The sequence below is a fragment of the Pseudorasbora parva genome, chromosome 21 (assembly GCF_024679245.1).
Source record: "Pseudorasbora parva isolate DD20220531a chromosome 21, ASM2467924v1, whole genome shotgun sequence".
NCBI lineage: Eukaryota > Metazoa > Chordata > Actinopteri > Cypriniformes > Gobionidae > Pseudorasbora > Pseudorasbora parva.
This window is the reverse complement of record NC_090192.1, coordinates 6,595,169-6,616,634: the sequence shown is the minus strand read 5'-3', so window position 1 is coordinate 6,616,634 and position 21,466 is coordinate 6,595,169. Positions and strand designations below refer to the sequence as shown.

The 21,466-nt window shown below is 38.8% G+C and overlaps 1 protein-coding gene across 5 annotated transcripts in view; it reads left to right on the top strand.

Moving 5' to 3' along the window:
• Window positions 1-21,373, top strand: part of tbc1d12b (TBC1 domain family, member 12b) — a 55,184-nt gene extending 33,811 nt beyond the window's left edge. For 4 of the 5 annotated variants that reach the window (XM_067430486.1, XM_067430485.1, XM_067430487.1 and 1 more), the window contains 12 exons: window positions 6,695-6,751; window positions 9,729-9,850; window positions 11,781-11,863; window positions 14,262-14,379; window positions 14,585-14,691; window positions 15,049-15,129; window positions 16,847-16,932; window positions 17,062-17,133; window positions 17,978-18,106; window positions 19,037-19,146; window positions 19,714-19,972; window positions 20,260-21,373. In XM_067430486.1, the coding sequence (XP_067286587.1) occupies window positions 6,695-6,751; window positions 9,729-9,850; window positions 11,781-11,863; window positions 14,262-14,379; window positions 14,585-14,691; window positions 15,049-15,129; window positions 16,847-16,932; window positions 17,062-17,133; window positions 17,978-18,106; window positions 19,037-19,146; window positions 19,714-19,972; window positions 20,260-20,328 (1,293 nt within the window). In that variant the 3' untranslated portion in view covers window positions 20,329-21,373. The remainder of the gene's footprint in view (window positions 1-6,694; window positions 6,752-9,728; window positions 9,851-11,780; window positions 11,864-14,261; window positions 14,380-14,584; window positions 14,692-15,048; window positions 15,130-16,846; window positions 16,933-17,061; window positions 17,134-17,977; window positions 18,107-19,036; window positions 19,147-19,713; window positions 19,973-20,259) is intronic. The other variant, XM_067430489.1, reaches the window with a different exon arrangement.
• Window positions 21,374-21,466: the final 93 nt, after the last annotated feature.

The window sequence follows — 21,466 nt, the reverse complement described above, 5'->3', positions numbered from 1 at the left end:
CAGTCTATGGTTTTGGTCGGTCGGATCACAAGTAGAAGAGAGAGACGCACTCTGTTTCAGTCAATCTCATGTCAATATTGAGTACCTATAGAGTAGAATTGTATCCTTCATTTCTCTGAAGAGTCTTTAGTTTTATTATATTTATAAAAGAAATATAGGCTGTACTGAGTCTTTTTGGTGAAAAAACTGAAAGCTCTGACATCTTTAATCGTGGAGAAAAAAACATTATCCTAAATAAATCATTGAGATCAATCAGTTGTATCCATACATATATGATCCAGAATTAGATCTAGAGGCTGAAATGCAGCACAGATGACTACAGCAGGACGTCTCAATTAGGGATGTCCCGATCAGGTTTTTTTGCCTTCGAGTCCGAGTCATTTGATTTTGAGTATCTGCCGATACCGAGTCCCGATCCGATACTTCTATAATACATTAAAAAAAGAATAAAGAAGAGCGAAAAAACAAACCAGGATGTTCCTTATTTTTTTATTTTATTCACCTTATTTTAACATTCAACAACTCTAACAAACAGCACTTCTGTGAGGTAGCTTGAACAATCAAGTAATAAATAACAAATTCTTCACTTTTGGATTTTAGTGCAACATTAAAATTAAAAAATTCCTGGACCGGAGTTGCAGATGCAGAACAATTAATTATGTTGGTGTGAAATAAACAGTTATGGAAATTAAATTAAATAATCTGCTCCCAATAATCCCGAAAAAAGTCCGTTAGTGCCTTAGTGACAATTTCTTCACTCAGAGATGATGTCGATCTCAGCTGTCAATCATGACATCACACAGCCGTTTTTATAGCATCAAATAACTAACTAAAACTAAACTTATTTAAAAAACGAACACTTGAAATGAAATCACTGTGATGATAACTGCCTACAATGACATAAATTAACTTTGGGGAAAAGATATTTGAAGTGTAATTTGACTGAAGTGTAATTAACAATGCTTTTCAGGTTTTTATAGGTGTAACATTAGTTTTTAGGTAGAGAAATTGAATAAAGTAGGCTAATCAAATGTAAAATGCATATTTAACTGTTTAAATTAAAGACTAATTCTTACAAAAGCTATTCAATCAAGAGCAGTGGGTGATTTGATTCCTTATCTTTTCTTTGACATTAAACAGACAGCACGGCTACTGCCCCTTTAAGACCTGAGGAAGGCTCTGCGTCGTCTTTCTCGACTGTAAAGTCCTCTTAAGGCATATTCAGACTATATGTCTGCTTGGATACTCATCAAGATGGACATGTTGACATACTTCTTGTGTGAGTTGGTCCGTTTAACCACAAGACTTGAAAGAGAACTCAATATTTGCGCGCTGTGAGACGAGTGCGCGCTTTCGGATGATGCACAGAGACAGATCAGCGCGCGCGCTCTCATTCGCGTCTTCTCTACACATGACAGTGAAAATGACTGCTCATATTCAATGACAATACAGCACTCGCATGAATTGAACAAAGTTTACACAGATAAACCGTTTTGCCCACGGTTTTCTTTTATTAGCGCTGTTGTAATGTATCACTGAGGAGCCAGCACGTGTATCCATCTACAGAAACATAGCCGCCTACATAAAGCATTATTTTCAAGTTACAACCTATATTATTGCGTCATCAGATGTGAGATGAACCGCGGTGCAAGTGCTCACTTTGTCTCTCACCCCAGAATATACATAGGCCTATATATCCGAGTCCTGATCGGGATGTAACGTCCGATTCCGATCGAGTCTGAAATCACGTGATCGGATCGGGACATCCCTAGTCTCAATGGTATGTACTGTAACTTCTATATGCTTAGCGGCTTGTCATGCTCGAGTTTTAACATTTTAACATAACATTTGTGTGTGTTTACTCATGGTTTATGAGGACATAATTTGGTTTATAGACTATTGTATGCAATTTAATGTTAGCAGTAGCAAGTGGAACGTTATTGCTCGTCAGACTAGTGCGTGTTTACATAGATTAACAATGGAATAGAGTCGATAGCTAACCACTCAAAGACATTTGAAGCAGTTTTACTCTCCGCCTGCTTCCAACATACGACCGTGAACCTTAATCGTTGGAACAGTTCCATCTTTCAGCATTAGACAAGCTACAAATCCGGAGTTGAACTGTACCTTGTTTATAAACCATCATCGCCAAAATGCAGGGAACAAACAAAAACACTTACACTACTCCGTTGCTGCTCCAGAAAAACAAACTCCATCCACTGTCCCATTAACACTGGGTTCTTTGGGAAGCTGTACAGGGTTGTCTTGCCCTGACACTTCTTTGGTGACATTGTTGATTTCGTGAAGTCCTGTGACTGCAGCGCAGCAGCCTGCTTCCCTAAAGCGGTTGCTATCTCGCTCTAGTCACGGGCGCCCTCCTGAAGGAAGAGCCCGTACGGCCTGTACAAGGACATTCCGCATGTTTAAACTACCTTTAAGTATTCACAGTGCCTTCCAAAACATGCAAGCTGCCCCTACTGTATCACATATTTCTTCCTTTTTGTATGATAAAGTTTTAGTTGGCAACTGCCGATGGCACGGTGGATTGTGTTTACCGACAGTGGTTCCTGGAAGTATTCCTGGGCCCGTTTAGTAATGTCATTGATACAATCATGCCGATGAGTGATGCAGTGCCATCTGAGGGCCCGAAGACCATGGGCATCCAATAAAGGTTTCTCCAGTTTCTCTGAATCTTTTGATGATGTTATTCACTGTAAATGATGAGATTTCCAAAGGCTTTGCAATTTGACATTGAGGAACATTGTTTTTAAAGTATTCAACAATCTTTTTACGCACTCTTCGGACGGGATTAGATTAACATGGGGATGTGGGGGTAAAGTAATTTTACCTCAGGATGTCTGTAATATTAATGGCCAATTAGCACGGGATAAGACATCTCAGTAAAACTAGCAGAAGTGGGAGGAGTAACTCGCTTTACAAACCACAGTAAACGCTGTGTCGTCATGTGTGCATGATGTTGCTGTAATCACGTGAGCAAACACAACATGAGCGCCAGTCTGAACTCCATCTGCTATGTGTTTTAATAAACAGTTAGGTCCAGCCTAACGATTCTGATTGGATTGTGTTGGTAATAGACACTTTCCTATAGCTAAAATAAGTGTTGTGCCTCTAATAAGTGCTTTTGATCTTCTTTTTGCTTTAATGATATGTGGAAAATACTGGACGTTTGCCACAGATTTGTCCCACCACCTACAACACAACCGAATGCTTCAAGCGCCTCTAAGCTCGCAAAATGCGCTTTTTTAAACATTTAAACAGGAAATGACGGAATTTTACCATACATTTTTACAGCGGGTCTATTCGGACGGGATTACTATTACCCAAGTTTATTTTTCCGGACCTTTTCACAGAAGGTAAAAGTCTCTGTAATCTTCACTGACATTGTCCATTACGGATTACAGAGATGGCACATTCGGACGGGACTAAAATCACAGAGAACCTCTGGTAATAATTTATTTACCCCCACGTCCCCATGTTAATCTAATCCAGTCCCAATAGGGCTATTGACATCTCTTTTATAGCTAAACATGTTACAGACCTGATATCAATTAACTTAATTAGTTGCTAGATGTTCTCCCAGCTGAATCTTTTCAAAATGTTCTCCCAGCTGAATCTTTTCAAAAAGGCATTTGTTGCCTCCGTGCCAACCTTTTTGAGACCTGTAGCAGACCTTAAAGAGCATATTGCAGGTTAAAAATGTTTTGAGATAAACATAACCTTGTATGAAAATGCCATATGAAAAGGTAATGCAGGATTTAAAATGTTTTTAAAAGACATAAGAGCACAAATTTAGCAGATAAAGTGGCCATTTCGTTAGCTGTTTGTAAAACCGCTGTTTTTTTCAACATCGCGTCATATTACGTCACGAGAGGGAGTCGTCTGCCAAGCTCTGCATTGGCTCAGTGCAGAATAGGTTGGTATTCTGTAGTAATCAGTGTATTTTCGGTAGTTTTTCAATTTAAATTGATCATTGTCATGGAAAATGATAGTGTCCAGCCTGTCAGGACATCCACAGGAGTCCACAGGTTTCCTAAAAAAAAAAGTTAGAAAAGCTGCATTGTGGCGTTTTGTGCAGGTGAAGAGACCGTACTTCACTTCTGCGTCTGCTTTGACACACGCGGTGGTGTGTGTGTGTGCGTGTGTTCACTTTACACCGCGGATTATCAGCGATATGATGAAGTTTAACATTGCAATACTCATGTAGTTAAAGGATAAATTATTAAATACTCACACGCAATGCTTCTTGGCTATTGTTTTTACATTAATCAATTTCAACATTGATTAATACAAAGTATGTAGGTAACATAAACACACATGCATAGTCTCACACTTTAAAAAAAAAGTCAGGAATTATGTGCTGATAATGTACATTTTATTCAAGCGTATACATCGTTCACTCAAATACATACTCAAAACGTCATACATCCCCACAATATCGACGGTGAATCGGCACAAAATAAACCCATAACACAGAATGAGTGAATAAAGGATCACAATAACACGTTATACTGTCTGTGGCTCGGCCGCGGCGGAGTGTGATGGCCGGTCGCGGATCTGTCAGACGATCAGCTCGGAGAAACCGCGTGAACTGAGCACTGTAACTGAGGCGATCCGGGCGAACATACACACGCGCGCGAGCGTTCGCGTTAAACAGAGACTGGAGACTCAAACCAGAGACTCAATGTTGCTGCTAGCTTTAGATAGAAAACATTACTTGTGTGCAAATGATTTGTTGAAAAGCATAGAACAGCAGCCTTTTCAACAGAAACAACCAGAGAGGGAGTGAGGGTGCACGTGCGTATGTATGTGTGTGTGTCATGGTGTGTGTGTGTGTGTGTGTGTGTAAAAAGGCACTGTAATGGTTGCAGCAACTGAGCTATAGCATAATAATACTCATAGATCTAGCCTGTGACATTGTTGTGCATGATTTGGCAATAGGGGATGCTGGTGAAAATCAAGCCGACTCCCGATTTTGATTTTATTTTGTATGTTTAAAAAATATCGTGAGAGAGGGAGGTGCGAGAAACGTGCTCGGCTCGTCGTGTTTTTCCTCACATGCTGCGAGCCACGACCATACGACTATCCCCAATGTCCACGCGAGGAAAAAACATCGTCTGCGAGCAGCGAGCTCATATGTCAGCAAAAACAGCACTGGGTAACGTTACGCCCCGCGCCCGGCTTTAACGTCTAATGTGGACGGCGAGTGTGACTTAAGCCAGATGGTCTGAACTTATTATTAGTTTCTGTTATTGGTATCAATACTCCTAGCAGCTTTGCGATTGCCTGATACATGATAATTATCTGCGAAGTATTGTAATCTGAGCACAGTGTTAGCGTATAATGTTATGAGCCGACTCTCTCACCTGCTCTGTTTTCCACTGTTTCTCCTGACACAACAACTCAAATCCTCTCCTCTGATCGTTGTTCTGTCTAATCCTGACCTGTCCCTTATTGTGTGTCATAATTGCATGGCTGTGGTCTGCCATATGAGTATTAATAAACATTTATAATTTCCTCAGCGTCCGAACTGCCATTGCGATCCATTGTTTTCCTATGGTTGAAAGTCACGGCACTCCCTCTCGTTATGTCACTTCCGGTTTGCGCATTTTTAGATGCGGAAGTAAAATTTTCACACAAAAACGACTCAAAAAGCCTTATTAGCGTATTTACAAGTATATTTTAAAGAAATTCTAGGTCCTACATTATTTTTCTATACACTGACTCACTGGAGTCTCTAACCTGCAATATGCTCTTTAAGTTTGAAATAGGCTCATTAAGTGGATAAAGGTGTAAAACTTCTCAGTTTAAACATGTGTTATGTTATTCTATTGTGTAATTTGAAGGTCTTTTAGTTTTTTATTCCATTGTTTTATTTTATTCAAATTTAAAAAATGTCCCTACATTTCCAGCATTCGAGTTGTACACTGCGAAAGCAATCCGGTTGAATGTGTTTTCAACTACCTCTGAAAGGGTTCATAAGTTGACAAGCTCAAAACATTTTAGACCCCATTTACACATGCATTTGCATCATCCAATTGTGATCCAATTGACCAAAATGCATCTTAATACCAGGGCCAATAAACAGGGCCTATGTGCTGTGGACTGATTATATGTTTGGTTGGAAAGTAGAGTAGGAACCGAGCCAGATCGAGTTCAGCCTAGAAGCCTGTCTGCAGCTGTGAGTCCAGCTGGCTTGGAGCACAAAACTGTTCAGGATATTAGTGTCTGTGTTTTAGGAGAGTGACTGTGAAGGTCATTTAGAAGTCGGCTCATGTTTTTAGGGAGTACAAACCCACATCCAAAATGTGTACGTTGTGTTTTCATGTAATGAATATCTCTGCCCTGCTTATCTTCAGTCACACACACGGTTCTCTACATGTTTTGTTAGATTACTAACAGCCAAACTCCTCATTTCTTTCTGTTTATTGAGTTAAACTACGCACAAACAAAAAACAGGATCCAGTCAGATTAAAGCCTTTCCAGTAAACATCAGATCTTGCTGTCACTACTTATTTTGCTCTGCCAAATCATATCAGCATAAACTCCAAAAGCACTTTCACCTCTTCAACCTGAACCCGGCCCAGTCAGCACATTTTGAAGCAAAGGCCTTTATTTCTCATTCTCAGGATCTGCTTTATGTTGCTGTATTACTGTCATTTTGCTCTCTCTTCAGGAAGGTAACCCAGGCAATCTCACATCTGTATCTACACCCAATCTCTTAAGTTCAGGGGTATGATGTTTGGTTTCTAAATGAGCTCTCCTTCATTTCTCACTGTCTCCTCTGTGCACCGAGCCGTACACCTTCACTTCCCATCGGTCATTTCAACCACTGTCACGTCACGCGACACGCCTGCTTGACTGGTACTAAACACTTGCTGTTCATTTTGAAAGAATAGTTCACCCAAAAATGAAATCACTTACTCACCCTCATGTCATTCCAAACCTGTCTGATTTTTCTTCTTTCTTTCAAACACAAAAGAAGATATTTGAAAGAATGTTCACGCTGCTCCTTTGCATACAGTGAAATCATACAGTGACCAGAGACTCCTGTCAAGGACAAGAAAAGAAAGAGTAGTCCATGAGACATGTGTCCTGTGAAGTTGTAAAATAGCTTTGCGTAAGGAGTGAATCATTCTTCTGTAGGTCATGTAGCTCTCAAATTTAATTTGCATATTCAAAGTTGGTTCATTGCGATTTGCTCAAGATGTTTAATCTGGCATGCTACATCTCGACAACACAATGGGTGCGTCTCAATCCGATCTCTAGCTCCTGAGTTTGTGAATCAAAATATTGTGTTCACGAATTCGGTCACTGGTAAGGACAGTAAAGGATGCGGGCTCACTATGCATTGGGACACTGATGACACTATTTCCGGCGACGTGACAACACCCTCATTGTACAACATCGCTGCTGGTATTTATGAGCTGATATCTGTCTGACATCACTTGTAATGTTATCTAAAGTACTTTATGATAAATACTTTGCTTGTTACATATACATGCAACATTTCAGACGTAAATCAATCAATCAATCAACTTTATTTATATAGCGCTTTTACAATGACGATTGTTTCAAAGCAGCTTCACAGTGTTAAACAGGACAATATTGCAAGAAAATTTGATTTCGCTGTACAGTATATTATAGATGTGAGCTAGTTTTTGATCACCTCTCTAGCGATGTATGTTTGTGCTGAAATATAGTAAAATAATGCTTTGAACCTCTTTCGAGTGCCAGTGCAGTGAGTTGGCTCACGCGATTGAAGTTTTGCACTTCTGTACTTCCGTTAAGGCAATATAGTGAGCATCTATGCTCCCTGGTTTTCACAGTGCATTGAGGGACTTTTTAGGAAGCTGACATTCCAGTGCACAGGAAGGATTCTGCGATTGAGACAGCCCTTAAAATGGCCGACTCACTGATCAGTGCCCTGACTACTGAACTAGGGAGCTATGAGGCACGCCCAATGTGTTTTGCTCTTAAAGGTGGGGTAGCTTTGAAATCATAAGAGCGTACCATCCTTTCAGAGCATTTACAAAGCCACGCCACCTTCAGAACGCATAAACATTTTAAAGAGCGCTGACCTGTACCACCTGACTGCTGCAGATTCATTTAGATATTGATAGTGTTGCCATTGAAACATAAATTTGAGTAATAAATCGCTTCGACTCACGTCACAGGTTTCCATTCTTCCAAATTACAGTCACTGTAATTTGTCACTGTAATTTGTCACAGTCACATGCTGGCGTAAACGCAGCATAAGCTTTTTATTTTGGATCAGGAGTTTGGTTACTAACACTGCAAAACATAAATAAATAAAAAAGTGAATATCAGTACAGTATCAGTTGGGGAAATATCTGAATACCTCTTAATATTAATTATTGTGTGAAAAAAGAGCAGTGTGAAAACATAAGGGTGATCCAGTGATGACAGAATTTAAAGTTTGGGTGAAATATTGCAACAGCTAACATGAACTAACACAGAACAATTCTTTTACTGCATTAATTCAACTTTTACCTAATGTATTTTTAACATATCAAGTTATATATTAATGTATTATTTAATGTATTATTATTTAATATATTAAGTATATTAAATAATGTATTATAAACACACATGTATTAACAATAAACAATATTTATATTATATAGATTTATGGTTACAATATTAATTATTATTTGCAAATGGATGGTAATTAATAAATGCTCCAAAAAGATGTACATTATTAGTGCATGATTCCTAATGCACTAACTAATGTTATTGAACTATATTGTAAAGTATGATCCCTTTAACCTACCCTTAGACATTTGGATTAATGCATATGTTTGTTGAAAATATGAACTAATATAATTATGAAATATGTTAGAAGAATGGCAAAATAAATATTTTTGTAAAGAAAAGTTTGTAATTTGTAAAAGTAAAAAATGTGAACAAAAAAGGTAAGTTTCTTTTGGTGGAAATATTTTTTTCCCCTGGGGGACATATTTTGGAAATATATTTTTTGTGTGATTTAAGCAATGTGAAAAAAAAAAAATTATAAAAAAAATTAAAACAATCAGACCAGCAGAAAAAATAACTTTACACTTGATCCCTGAGTCTGAATATGCAGCTCTTAGTATGAAGTCTAAATGTTCTTCTTCTGATATCAAGCAGTTGAAATTTGCATGATTAACCCAGTTAATCCTCTATTATTTCCTCTCTGACTAGTTTCTTTCATCACCCATATTTTTAGAAAAAGAGCCCTATTCACAATATACCCATTGACCTCTAGAAGTTTCTCAGACAGACGAGGAAGAGTCTCTGCTGCCGTTCAGTCAGTAATGATGAATGGGGTTGAGCTTGTGCTGAAGGTGGTACAGGAAGAGAAACTGTACCGCCAGTCTCAGGAATGCTTTAACTAATTTTTAGCTATGTTTTTTTACACGATTCCTGATAACATGTGGCTTTGAAACATTATAGTGTCCTCACGCTTCCTCTAATGAGCAGACACCCAACTTCCACATTCCCGACCTTTCTCTCCATGGCAGTAAACATCACACACAGCTCTTCATACCATACCGGCCCCAGCCTCAGCACCGCCTTGACCTTCACATGCTCACCACCTGCCTCCATATTCTCATGTTCAACTCACATTCACACCATATAACGCTCTCCTTTCATTTAGCTCACAGTGGCCACACACATTTGAACTTGACATGTTGGTTTTCTCACAGGAGTACGAGGCCAAGGTGTCTAAATCCAGCCAGAGTCCCTCCCTACCTGCCCAGGGCCGACGGAAAAACCTGGAATTCGAACCATTGTCCACCACGGGACTCATATTAGAGGACCGCCCCGCGTGAGTATCATGCACAAGATAAAAGTTATATCTTCCATGTTATGATATGTTTTAGTCCTATCCACCTGTAGTTTGTAATAGTCTGTTAACAATAGATAATAGAAATTCAAATTTCTTTTTAACCATACCGATGCTCCCAATATAGCACCTTATTGTGTACCTACTGTATTTGGCAATTTTTTAAATAGTTTTAAAAATATATTTTTTTAAATGCAATGATATAGTGTACATTTTACCAGTATTTTGTGAATAATCACACCTTTGAGAATTGATGTAAAGTGTAAATTAGGGCTGTGCGATAGTGAAGAAAAATGCTATATTCAATATTTTGTTAAATAATGCGATATTCGATAAGCGATGCGATATTGCTATTAGTGTGTAAAATCTATTTAAATTATATTAAACATTTTTTTTTAAAAACTGAAAATGAAACCATTTGTGTTTCACATTCTTTCTGGGAAAAGAAAGCATCGCTACAACATCTAAAAGTGACCAGCAGTGTTTCAGAAAAAATGAATGTCACAAATTGTTCACGTTTCGGTGCGTGTGTGTGTGTGTCAGTGTCAGACAGCGCGATACTGCAAGTTATTGTTTTTCGCAAATTATTGCGCTTAATAACTCTTTTTAACATCAAGCAAGTTCCATAAGTAACAGTAATGTCCCCAGTGTATTCTCTGCTTTAGGCGTCGACCTAAAACGTACACTGTTCACAATGTTGAAGTTGCCTATTAAAATCATTCAGATATTGCTGTTGCGATATGCATATTGTGATATATGCATTTGCGATATTTCGATAATTTCGATATATTGCCCAGCCCTAGTGTAAATTGTAAATGTGTGTAGACAGAGTTGCACACACACATATACATACATACACACATATTGTATATATTTACAAGTTTACATTTTACGATGATATGAACAATCAAGTGAGTGAGTATCACCATAACACTATTAACTAACCAGGTACAGCACAAGATAAAATCTATTTGCCTCCATGTTCGAATGCATTTTGTCCTTAGGTGCTATAGTGTGTAACAATTTGACAATAAATAACAAATGAATAATATCTCTGGTTGATAATATTTTGTGATATTGTGAGATTGGCTATATACTAGTAGGTATCACTTTAATTGATAACACTATATAGTATATAGGCAGATAAACTTGCATGCACTATATATATATATATATATATATATATATATATATATATATATATATATATATATATATATATATATATATATGAGTGAACATGAGTGATAGTGACAAGCCTAACTTCTATTTGGTGACTATGTGTATCACTGTTGTGAGTAAATGATGCATACTGTAGAATGACAGGTTTGAAATTTTAATCATGTCGCTCACCCCTAAGCAGTTTAATTGAGAAGTTAATTAAAGATTGTCATGGCATAATGCTTAAACAAAAACCAAACAACAACAGTTCTCCTCTGGGAATACACTCCAAATGTAATAATTAAGTAGACATTGATTCAACTGTGAGAATAAGTTGTGGGAGTCTTTGAGGTAGAGTAAAGTTTGATTTTTTTTTTACCTTCCCAGCTTGTGGTGTTCTTTCGTTAGGTGCTCAGGATACATTGACCTGCATTACATATATCCTAGCAAACCTTGAGAGGCTCATCTTTCCCAAACAATGGGCTATAAATAAGACTTAGCAACATAGACTGGGTTGTATTTCGCCACACTAGTCTCTTCAGTCCCCAAGTCCTTATTAAGAATAAATGACCAGCGAAATGTGAGCATGTTAGCCAAACCATGAGATAAACCAGCGAAGGGGAATTTTCCAGAAACTTCTAAGTGAAGTTTTTTCTGAAATATGTCAAGAACAGGTTTCTAGACTGTGCGTTTGAGACGTTTAATTGTCCATTTTGTTGTGACAACTGAAATCTTTGTCTTTCTTCTTTAGGAACCTTCCTGCTAAGTCAGAGGAGGAAGCCCAGCGCCACCGTCAGGAGTATGATGAAATGGTGGCAGAGGCCAAGAAGAGAGGTACATATTTTATTTTATGTTGTAAATAAAACAAAGATTGAGTGAGTATAATGTAAAAGAGTGTTTTATGTAAAAAATACTATTTTTAGTCATTGTACTACAACATTTCAAATTTAATTTTCTTTCTATGTAATTATGTGTCAAATTTTCTAGCAGCTTCTGAGTGAAAATTGTTTAAAAGTACAATCTACATCGAATTTTTTTCAGTTATAGTGTTAAGTTTAATCAATGTATCTATTTATGGCTGAAATCCATGTTAAGAGCACGCCTGGGTCATATTTTATCCCAAAACAAGAGAAGCATCACAAGTATTTAACTATGGTTGCAAGACTGCAGTGGCAAATTTCAGGAGTACATTTTTATTTTATTTTAATTATTGAATATTTTTATATATTTTGACCAGAAAATGGATTTAGTGTCTGTGACGTCACCCATAGGATTTTGAAGAGCAGTTTTGAAGCGTAAAGTCCGTTGCCATCGCGTCATCATGTCATGCCCGAATAACAGAGGACAAAGAGGCAGGATGTGGGCGGAGCTTAGGTGACGCGATAACTAACAGACAGTGGATAAATGGCTATCCACCTGTCAATCAAAGTGTCCACGCCCCTAAATTATGCAAAACTTTAAAGCTTTATATAATGTAAACTAATGAGTTCACCCCCTCACAGTTGTCATGAAGGGCAAAATTAGCCGTATAGACCAAAACCACAATTTGTACAAGGCTGTAAACATGTTTTTTTCTGCTGTAAAGTTGGGCGTTTTAACATGGGGCTCAATGAGATTCTGCTCCCTTCTGGAGCCTGTCCCTAGCGGCCAATGAACTGCAGTTTAAGTCACTTCCGTATTGGCTTCAAGAGAAACTGCGAGAGGTTGCCGCTTGATCTTGACTGTGATTATGGGAAACTATAAATACTTTTACCTAAATACAATAAAACAGACAAATTTACAGAAATGGGAGTTTGATAATGTAATACAGTTCGTAGATGGGAAGGAAGGAGGCGGGAACCGGCGAACGGTCAACAAACATTTATTTAAAGTAAAGAAACAAAACGAAAGTAAAACCGCGGACAGCCCCTCACGGACGACTGCCCGCAAACACACACACAATAAAACGTGGGCAGCCCCTCACGGACGACTGCCCACAAACACATAAACAAAACTAAACATAAAATCCAGGCCTGGTCCTCTCTCCTCTTCCGCAGCTCTTGCGCCTCCTTATATATGCTCCCGTCACATGGCCGCGAGACGAGACCGGTGTGCCACGCAGCTGGCACTCGTGAACGTTAATCACCGGCCCGCTCTCGCGGTCCCTCGCCCCGCTGCTTGCCACACCACATACCCCCATCGCCCCTCGCAGGCCGGGGGGCACTCCCGAGACGGCGCTCCACTCCCCCTCCCCCCCTCTCCCGGGGGGGCCGATCACGGCGGCCGCGGCACCTGGGGGTAAGGACAGAGAGGCGAGAGAAATGTAGACGGGAGCACGAGGAGCCCACGGACGAGAGAGGGGAGAGAGGGAAAAAAGAAAGAAGGGGAAAAAAAATTCTGGTCCGGTTCCCAGACACACTGCCGTTCGGCCCTCCGCCCGCCGAGAGGCTCTTCCTCGCGGTGCTGTGCGATGGCACTGGACGCCTGGTGGGCCGCTCGATCCTCCTCCGCCCCCTGGCGGCCGGCGGTGACTCCTCCTTTCGAGGGACCCGGCAGCGAGCCCCGCGCTCCCTGCTCCTCCCCTATCAGGCAGATGGCAGCAGGCTCCGGCCCCCGGCAAGCGCGGCGACTCCTCCGCTCCCTCTCGGACGGCAGCCACCCCACCTCGACCCAGGGGCACGGCAGCGAGGTCTCTGTCCCACCTATATCGCTCCAGCACCATCGCCTCGGGCAGCCCTCGCGGTCCTCATTCATCCGCGCTGCCCAACCTCCAGCACCGCGATCCCCCTCAGCAGCGAGGGCTCTTCGACAGCATGTCCCTCCTTCCCCCCGGGTTTTGGCACCAATGTAATACTGTTCGTGGATGGAAGGAAGGAGGCGGGAACCGGCGAACGATCAAAAACATTTATTAACTCAAAATAAATAAACAAAACGAAACATAAAACCCAGGCCTGGTCCTCTCTCCTCTTCCGCAGCTCTTGCGCCTCCTTATATATGCTCCCGTCACATGGCCGCGAGACGAGACCGGTGTGCCACGCAGCTGGCACTCGTGAACGTTAATCACCGGCCCGCTCTCGCGGTCCCTCGCCCCGCTGCTTGCCACACCACAGATAATAATTGGAATTACACACAAAAAAATACTGCACTATATACCCAATATAGTGCTGAAAATAATGCTGTATGAACCATTTAATTTAAATATGGTCAATGTGAAATGTGTATGAGCCCTGAATAGAGTACCTGTTGTTCACAGAGCTGAAAGAGGCTCAGAAGAAGAAAAAGCAGATGAAGGAAAGATTTAAACAGGAGGACAGCATCGCTAACGCAATGGTGGTTTGGAACAATGAAATCCTTCCCAACTGGGAGAGCATGTGAGACCGCACTTCTCTATCAACACCTGCAATTCTGACTATGAGAAACAGAATCACTCAGTTGCTAGAACTAGAGCTGCAGCTTTTCTTGATAGAAAATTCCAAGAAATGTTAATAACTAAACGTATTAATAAAATAGTTAAGTCTAATATAAAAAACACAATTTTATCTATTGAATATTGAATTGTTATTTGTGATTCTACAGGCGTGGCCTGCGGCGTGTGAGGGATCTGTGGTGGCAAGGTCTTCCTCCTAACGTGAGGGGTAAAGTCTGGAGTCTGGCCATTGGGAATGAGCTGAACATAACCTCAGGTTTTATTTTATTTGGACTCTGATTCTATTCATGTTTCAGTGAAGATGTGGTTAAGCCCAGGATTAACTAGATCTTTTGGGCAAACAGTCTGTTTGAAGTATGTCATTATGCAGTATTCACATGAATGAATGCAAAACTGCACAGCGCCGGTTCCCCGAGGCGATTTTTAACCTTCTTTGTAAGAAGAATTCCAAAAGACATTTGGATGAGTTTCTTTCTAACACTGCCAGAAGAGAACGATTTCTGAACGTTTTAGTTAAACTTAACTGACCAGACATTTCTTCTGTTTTTTTTTTTTTTTTTTTTTTTTTTTAGGGTTTTATGATTAACTGTAAGCACATTTCTGTTCCTCTCAGAATTGTACGAGATCTTTCTCTCACGGGCCAAGGAGCGCTGGAAGAGCTTCAGAGAGACAGGCAATGAGATTGAGTCGGATGGTACGTCTTTTGTCCCTCGGGGTGTTCACTGGAGCATTGTAGACACACCATACTCTAGTGCAATAAAACTGACAAAATTTGAATGGGTTTAATTAATCATTTGAACCAATTCACAAACACTTTCACAAACCAGTCTAAATTTAAATGTTTTTTTAGCAATCCACTTGCTTTCATTCAGTAATCACAAACTGACCAAATCTGATTTGGTTCTGTGAATCAGTTGAACCTCTTAATAATTTGGTCTGAATGATTCATTAGTGAACCTGAATGGGTTTTAACTAGAGCGGCATGATTGTGGATGAATTCAGAATTGCGATTTATTGACGTGGCGGTTATTTCCTTCCTGCGCTGCGAGCACAGACTCGCTAATCGCGTGTTAATTCATGTTTTTTGTTTGTTTTCCACTACGCCTTCCAGCTTGTGTGCTCTATAAAATGGTGTTTTATTAGCCTCGGTGCTTCCTTCTTTGAAGTGTCATAATAAATCTGTTAATAAAGCTAGTTTTCCATGCAGTTTGAACACAAACACATCCTCCCGTTCACATGTGGCCCTGTTCACAACACCCAGGCTGTTTTGGCCGCTGTTAGCCTCCAGCAGTACTCTTGAGCAGATCCTCTGGGACTAACAAACACCAGATGAGGCTGCTTATCCACTGCCAAGAAATACTGTAGGATATCACAGGCTGTAGACATACACTACGAGTCAAATGTTTGAAAATAATACAAAATTTGTATATGTAAGTCTCGTATACTGGTCCCCAATGCAGTAAAAACAAAATCATTCTAATATGCTGATTTGCTGCTCAATTATTAATGTTTGTTGTTTTTAACAATGTTGAAAACAGTTTTTGCTGCTTAACACTTTTGTGGAAACTAATGCATTTTTACAGGATTCTTCAATGAATAGAAACTTCAAAGGAATATTTATTTGAAACAGAACTTTTTCACTTTTGATCAATTTAATGCAATTTTGCTGAATAAAAGTTGTCATTTCTTTTCTTTTTTAAATCAACATTGATAATAATGTCATCATACTTGAACATTGATATATTGGTCTTGATGCTTTTTTATTTATTTATTATTGGCCGATATGTTTTTCAGTTTGGCCAATGTGTAAGAAGAGGACTTTTGTTCTGACTGTTGGTTACTTCATATTTATTCATTTTTTTTCTTTATTTGTTAAAAATACTGTACTAGTTTTATAGTATGGTATAATAGAATAACACATTTTAATTTCAGCAATTGTTATGCATGTGTTTTTACTATCTTAAAATTAAACAGTATCATATCATATAGTATAAAATAAATCTCAGTTGACTATTTATAATCAGAAATGTTTATTGAGCAGCAAATCAGCATATCAGAATGATTTCTGAAGGATCACGTGACTGAAGAGGACTAATGATGCTGAAAGTTTAGCTTTGATCACAGGAATAAATTACATTTTTAAATATATTCAAATTGTAAACAGTTGCTTTAAATTATAATAATATTCCACAATATTACTGTTTTTTTAATTGTATTTTCTTTTAAATAAATACAGCTTTGGTAAGCAGAAGACGCTTCTTTCAAAAAACACAAAATATATGTAATTATGCCAAACTTCTGACGGGTAGTGTAAGTTCAATAATAATAGAGTAGAATGTCTCACCATATTGAAATTCTGGTGACCGTTTATTAGACATTGGGAGTTCATTATGTGGTTGTGTTTGTTACAGTGGACAGTGCCGACCGTGAATCCAGTCTGGATCTGATCAAACTGGACATCTCGCGCACATTTCCACCGCTCTTCATCTTCCAGAAGGTACTGTTCGCATTCTTCCTGTTATAGCATCAGTTTAACAGTAACTGTACAGTAACAGTTACATTACAATTAGCACAACCGGATACTGTAAGGAATGAATGTAACTCATGTTGGGCTCCATTCTGTTAGGGTGGGCCGTACCATGATCTCCTGCACAGCGTGCTGGGCGCTTACACCTGCTACAGACCTGATGTGGGATATGTGAGTGATCTTTCTACTGTTTCTCATCACATATTAAAAACACCAGCTCTATAATATACTAGTTATTTTTGAAAAAATCTCTTCTTTATGCAAGGCAAGACAAGTTTATTCATAGAGCACATTTCATACACAATGGCAATTCAAAGTGCTTTATGTAGAAATGAATTAAGCAATAAGAATACCATGTGTAAAAATTAAAACAGAAACAAGGATAATTAAAACAGTTGTAAAGAGAATTTAAAAAATAAAAATAAAATGGTGATGAATATATCCCTATTTGCCTGATTCTAAATTCGGGTACCCCTATCTGAGATGGAAGAGATGGAGCAGGTTCGCAATGTCTCTGTCTCAATGTCCAAGATGGGCTCCTGTAGGGGCCGTTACCTTTGTTTTCTTTGAAATAAAAGAACTATTTCTGTTTCAATATATTTTAAAATGTAATTTATTCCTGTGATGCAAAGCTGTATTTTCAGCATCATTACTCCAGTCTTTAGTGTCACATGATCCTTCAGAAATCATTCTAATGCTAATTTGCGTTTCTTATCAATAGTGAACTTTTTTTATTGCTGGTGCCAAAATAAGGCTGATAAACTATATGATATGACTATTTAATTTAAAAATAGTAAATAACACGTGTATAACAATTGCTAAAATGAAAATATTCTACTTTTATATTCTACTATAATACTAGTATAGTATTTTTCACAAATAAAGAAACAACAATAAATAGTAAGCTGTAAACAACATTCAGAATTAAATTCCTCCTCTGACACATTGGCCAAACTCCCGAAAGCCATTAGACGATGAGAAGGGTGGCTGTGACATGACTTTATTTTGGCTGCAGGTTCAGGGCATGTCCTTCATAGCTGCTGTGCTGATTCTCAACCTGGAGGAGGCCGAGGCTTTCATCGCTTTTGCCAATCTCCTCAACAAACCCTGTCAGATGGCTTTCTTCAGAGTGGACCACGAGCTGGTACTGTCCCTTCACTGCAGCGTTTAATAGATCCGATTATTTACATGTTGTGAATGAATTCACTTTGTTCAAAATAAGTCAAGTCTTTTTAGCTGAGTTTTTACTTTACAGACTTTAAAGGGATAATTCACCCAAAAATGAAAATGTGATGTTTATCTGCTTACCCCCAGTGCATCCAAGATGCAGGTGTGTTTGTTTCTTCAGTAGAACACAAATGAAGATTTTTCATATTAGAATGATTTTCAACCATTTTAGTCTGCCAGTCATAATGCATGTGAATGGGTAACAACTCAATAAGAGTAAAAATGGTAAATGGACTGCATTTATATAGCGCTTTCAACAGACCAATCCAACAGGCCACATCCAAAGCGCTTTACATATTACCTGACATTTACCCATTTATACACCGACGGCGGTGTTTAAAAAAAAAAAATACCCTGCTTAGACAACATGCACAAAAACCCTGCTGCTCGTGATAGCACATTGATAACATTTTTTTGCATAAATACTGTTCGGTTTCTCACAGAAAACGATTGGTTCGTGTCTTAAGACATCAATGTGTTGTCATGAGCAGCAGGGTTTTTGTGCTTGTTGTCTAAGCAGGTTTTTTTTTTTTATTCTCATAGTTACCCATTCACATGCATTAGGACTGGCAGACTAAAACGGTTGGAGTTAACCATCTTAATTTGTGTTCTATTGAAGAAACAACCACACCTACATCTTGGATGGACTGGGGGTAAGCAAATAAAAATCACATTTTCTTTTTTGGGTGAACTTTCCCTTTAAAGTGAGGTACAACACATAATTATTTTGCATCACAGTCAACAGCTTGTTCATGTCCATGACAGAGTGTAGTTTTGGGAGGATTGGTCGATGGGGTTTTCACACATACACAAAAGATGTTTTAATTTTGTGTCTTTTTTTTATTAGATGCTGAAGTACTTTGCAGCATTTGAGGTGTTCTTTGAAGAAAACCTCCCCAGACTTTTTAATCACTTCAAGAGTTACAACCTCACACCTGACCTGTATCTGATAGACTGGTGAGTCCTTGAAGAATCTTCTGATGACAAGTCTAAAAACTAAGCTTAATGCGTAAATGCTTATGTCAGGTACTGACATTTTACAAATGTGACGCTTGGAGTGGAATCGTAAACACCTCTGACTGGCTGCTCACACGCTCATCAAACATCTCTGTGATTGGCTAAAAGGATCAGCACTTTAAAAACGCGTTGTAAATATACCACAATGACTTTTCACAGAGCACTTACACAGATACACACAGAGGGTCTGAAAGCAGATGTCTCTCAGCGGACCGGTCTGCTAATCGACTCCTACTTGTGCTTTCAAACGCTCCCACGCATTGAACGTTGTAGCCAATCACAGACATATCTGATGATTGCGTGAGCATTGGGTAGTCAGAGGTGTTGGCGATTCCAGCTCAACAGCGCTCAAATCAACACATTTTTTTCTGTACAGAAGTCAGTACTTTTGACAACACTATGTTTAGGACTAGAGTCAGATACTGATCATATTTCAGCTAATGAAGGCTAAACAAAACACCTGAATTTTCTTTATATCCACACTGGTTTACAAATGTGTGTTCACAGGATCTTCACCCTCTACACCAAGTCCCTGCCGTTAGATGTGGCCTGTCGGGTGTGGGATGTGTTCTGTAGAGACGGGGAGGAGTTCCTGTTCCGTACGGGACTCGGGATCCTGCGGCTCTATGAGGAAGTGCTCCTGCAGATGGATTTCATCCACATCGCTCAGTTCCTGACCAGACTGCCAGAGGACACGCCGCCCGAACGCCTCTTCAGCTGCATCGCCAACACCCAGATGATCAGCTGCAACAGGAAGTGGACACAGGTCAGTTCCTGTCTGAGCCGGCACAGCGGCCAACCAGTGGAATTTGTTGCAGACAGGAAATTAAATGCAAATATACTCTCTATACGCTCTTCAAATATCGTTTTGCATAATCTTTAGATGCCTAGTAAAATGATTCTGTGTGAAGTTGTTTTGAGGAAATGTCAGAATTTCCATATATTCTGTAAACTAACCTTTGGTGATGATGGGTATAGTGCCACCTGCAGGGTGCTTTATTTGTCTGCTTGTGATTTCTTATAACATATGCGTTGTCTTTTTCTCTTCCTCAGGTGTTTAATGCCCTCATAAAGGATAAAGAAATGGAAAAAAGCAGCAGTCCTTCAGTAAAAAATTCTTGAAGTCTCACCAATTTTATATGTTTTATTGTTTTACACAAATGAATGGATTCGCAGAGAGGATTGTATGAAAAAGGGGTTCAAAGAAGTCAAATGCAATGTGACGAAAAAGCTAAACTTGATTCCTTTGTAACCACGTCAGTATTACTGAAGTTAAAATTTGTGTGAATTCAAAATATAAGCCTTTTATGATAAAATATTCCACCAGCTTAGTCATGTACTGTACCAGCTACCAGCATCAGGCTTTTTTAATATTCATCCTTATTGAGGGGAGTCCAAATCAAGTGGTGCATTTGAACAAATGTGCCGACATGCATACCATGAACTCTTTTTGTAAGCTGAAGTTTGATTTGAAGGAGATACATTCTGAGCCTGTTTAATGCACTTGAGATTTTAACAATAGAATAGATTAGAGGTTCTGAGATTTAAAAAAAATGTGATGTTTGTAAACGGTTTTGTTCTGTAGAACAAGACCATACTGAAGTGCAATAGAAATCATAAAAAGAAGTCAGATGCAGTTAATAATGCAGGATTACTGCATATAGCATGAGGTGCTCAGGAGCATATTGCTGAAGAATTATTGCATTTTCGAAATCAACACCATTGTTCTTTTAAAAACACTAATATGTAGCTTAATTTTAAAACGAAATCCTTATTGTCAGTGTGAATAATGCATTCAGACATTTGTGTACTTAATGTACATTTTCTTAAATGAACTGACATTATTTGCCAGTTAAAAAATAAGAATGTGTGGTAAATTAATAAAATTGGAGTAATTTCTGTTTGATTTCAGTTCAATTATTTGATGAAATGCATTGTTTATTGTGGATTTTAACCCTAATATCTGTAAATATTGGGTCTCTAAACATTTTCCCATTTGGTGATGCATCTTGATGAAAAATGTAAATTGTATCATTAATTCTTGGTTTGTTTTCTACACACTCCTGGTTTTATTGTACAGTTTTCATACTAAAGTGGAGAAAAATTGTAAATATGTTAAATATTTGTCACCACAATATTCAACTGTGTAAATAAATCTTAAACTACAGCTGTAGTTGTTGTGGATATTTTTTTAAATACTTTGTTCTCTTCATACCTTAGTTGTGTTGAACACAGTTCCCTCAATCACAATACAATGAAA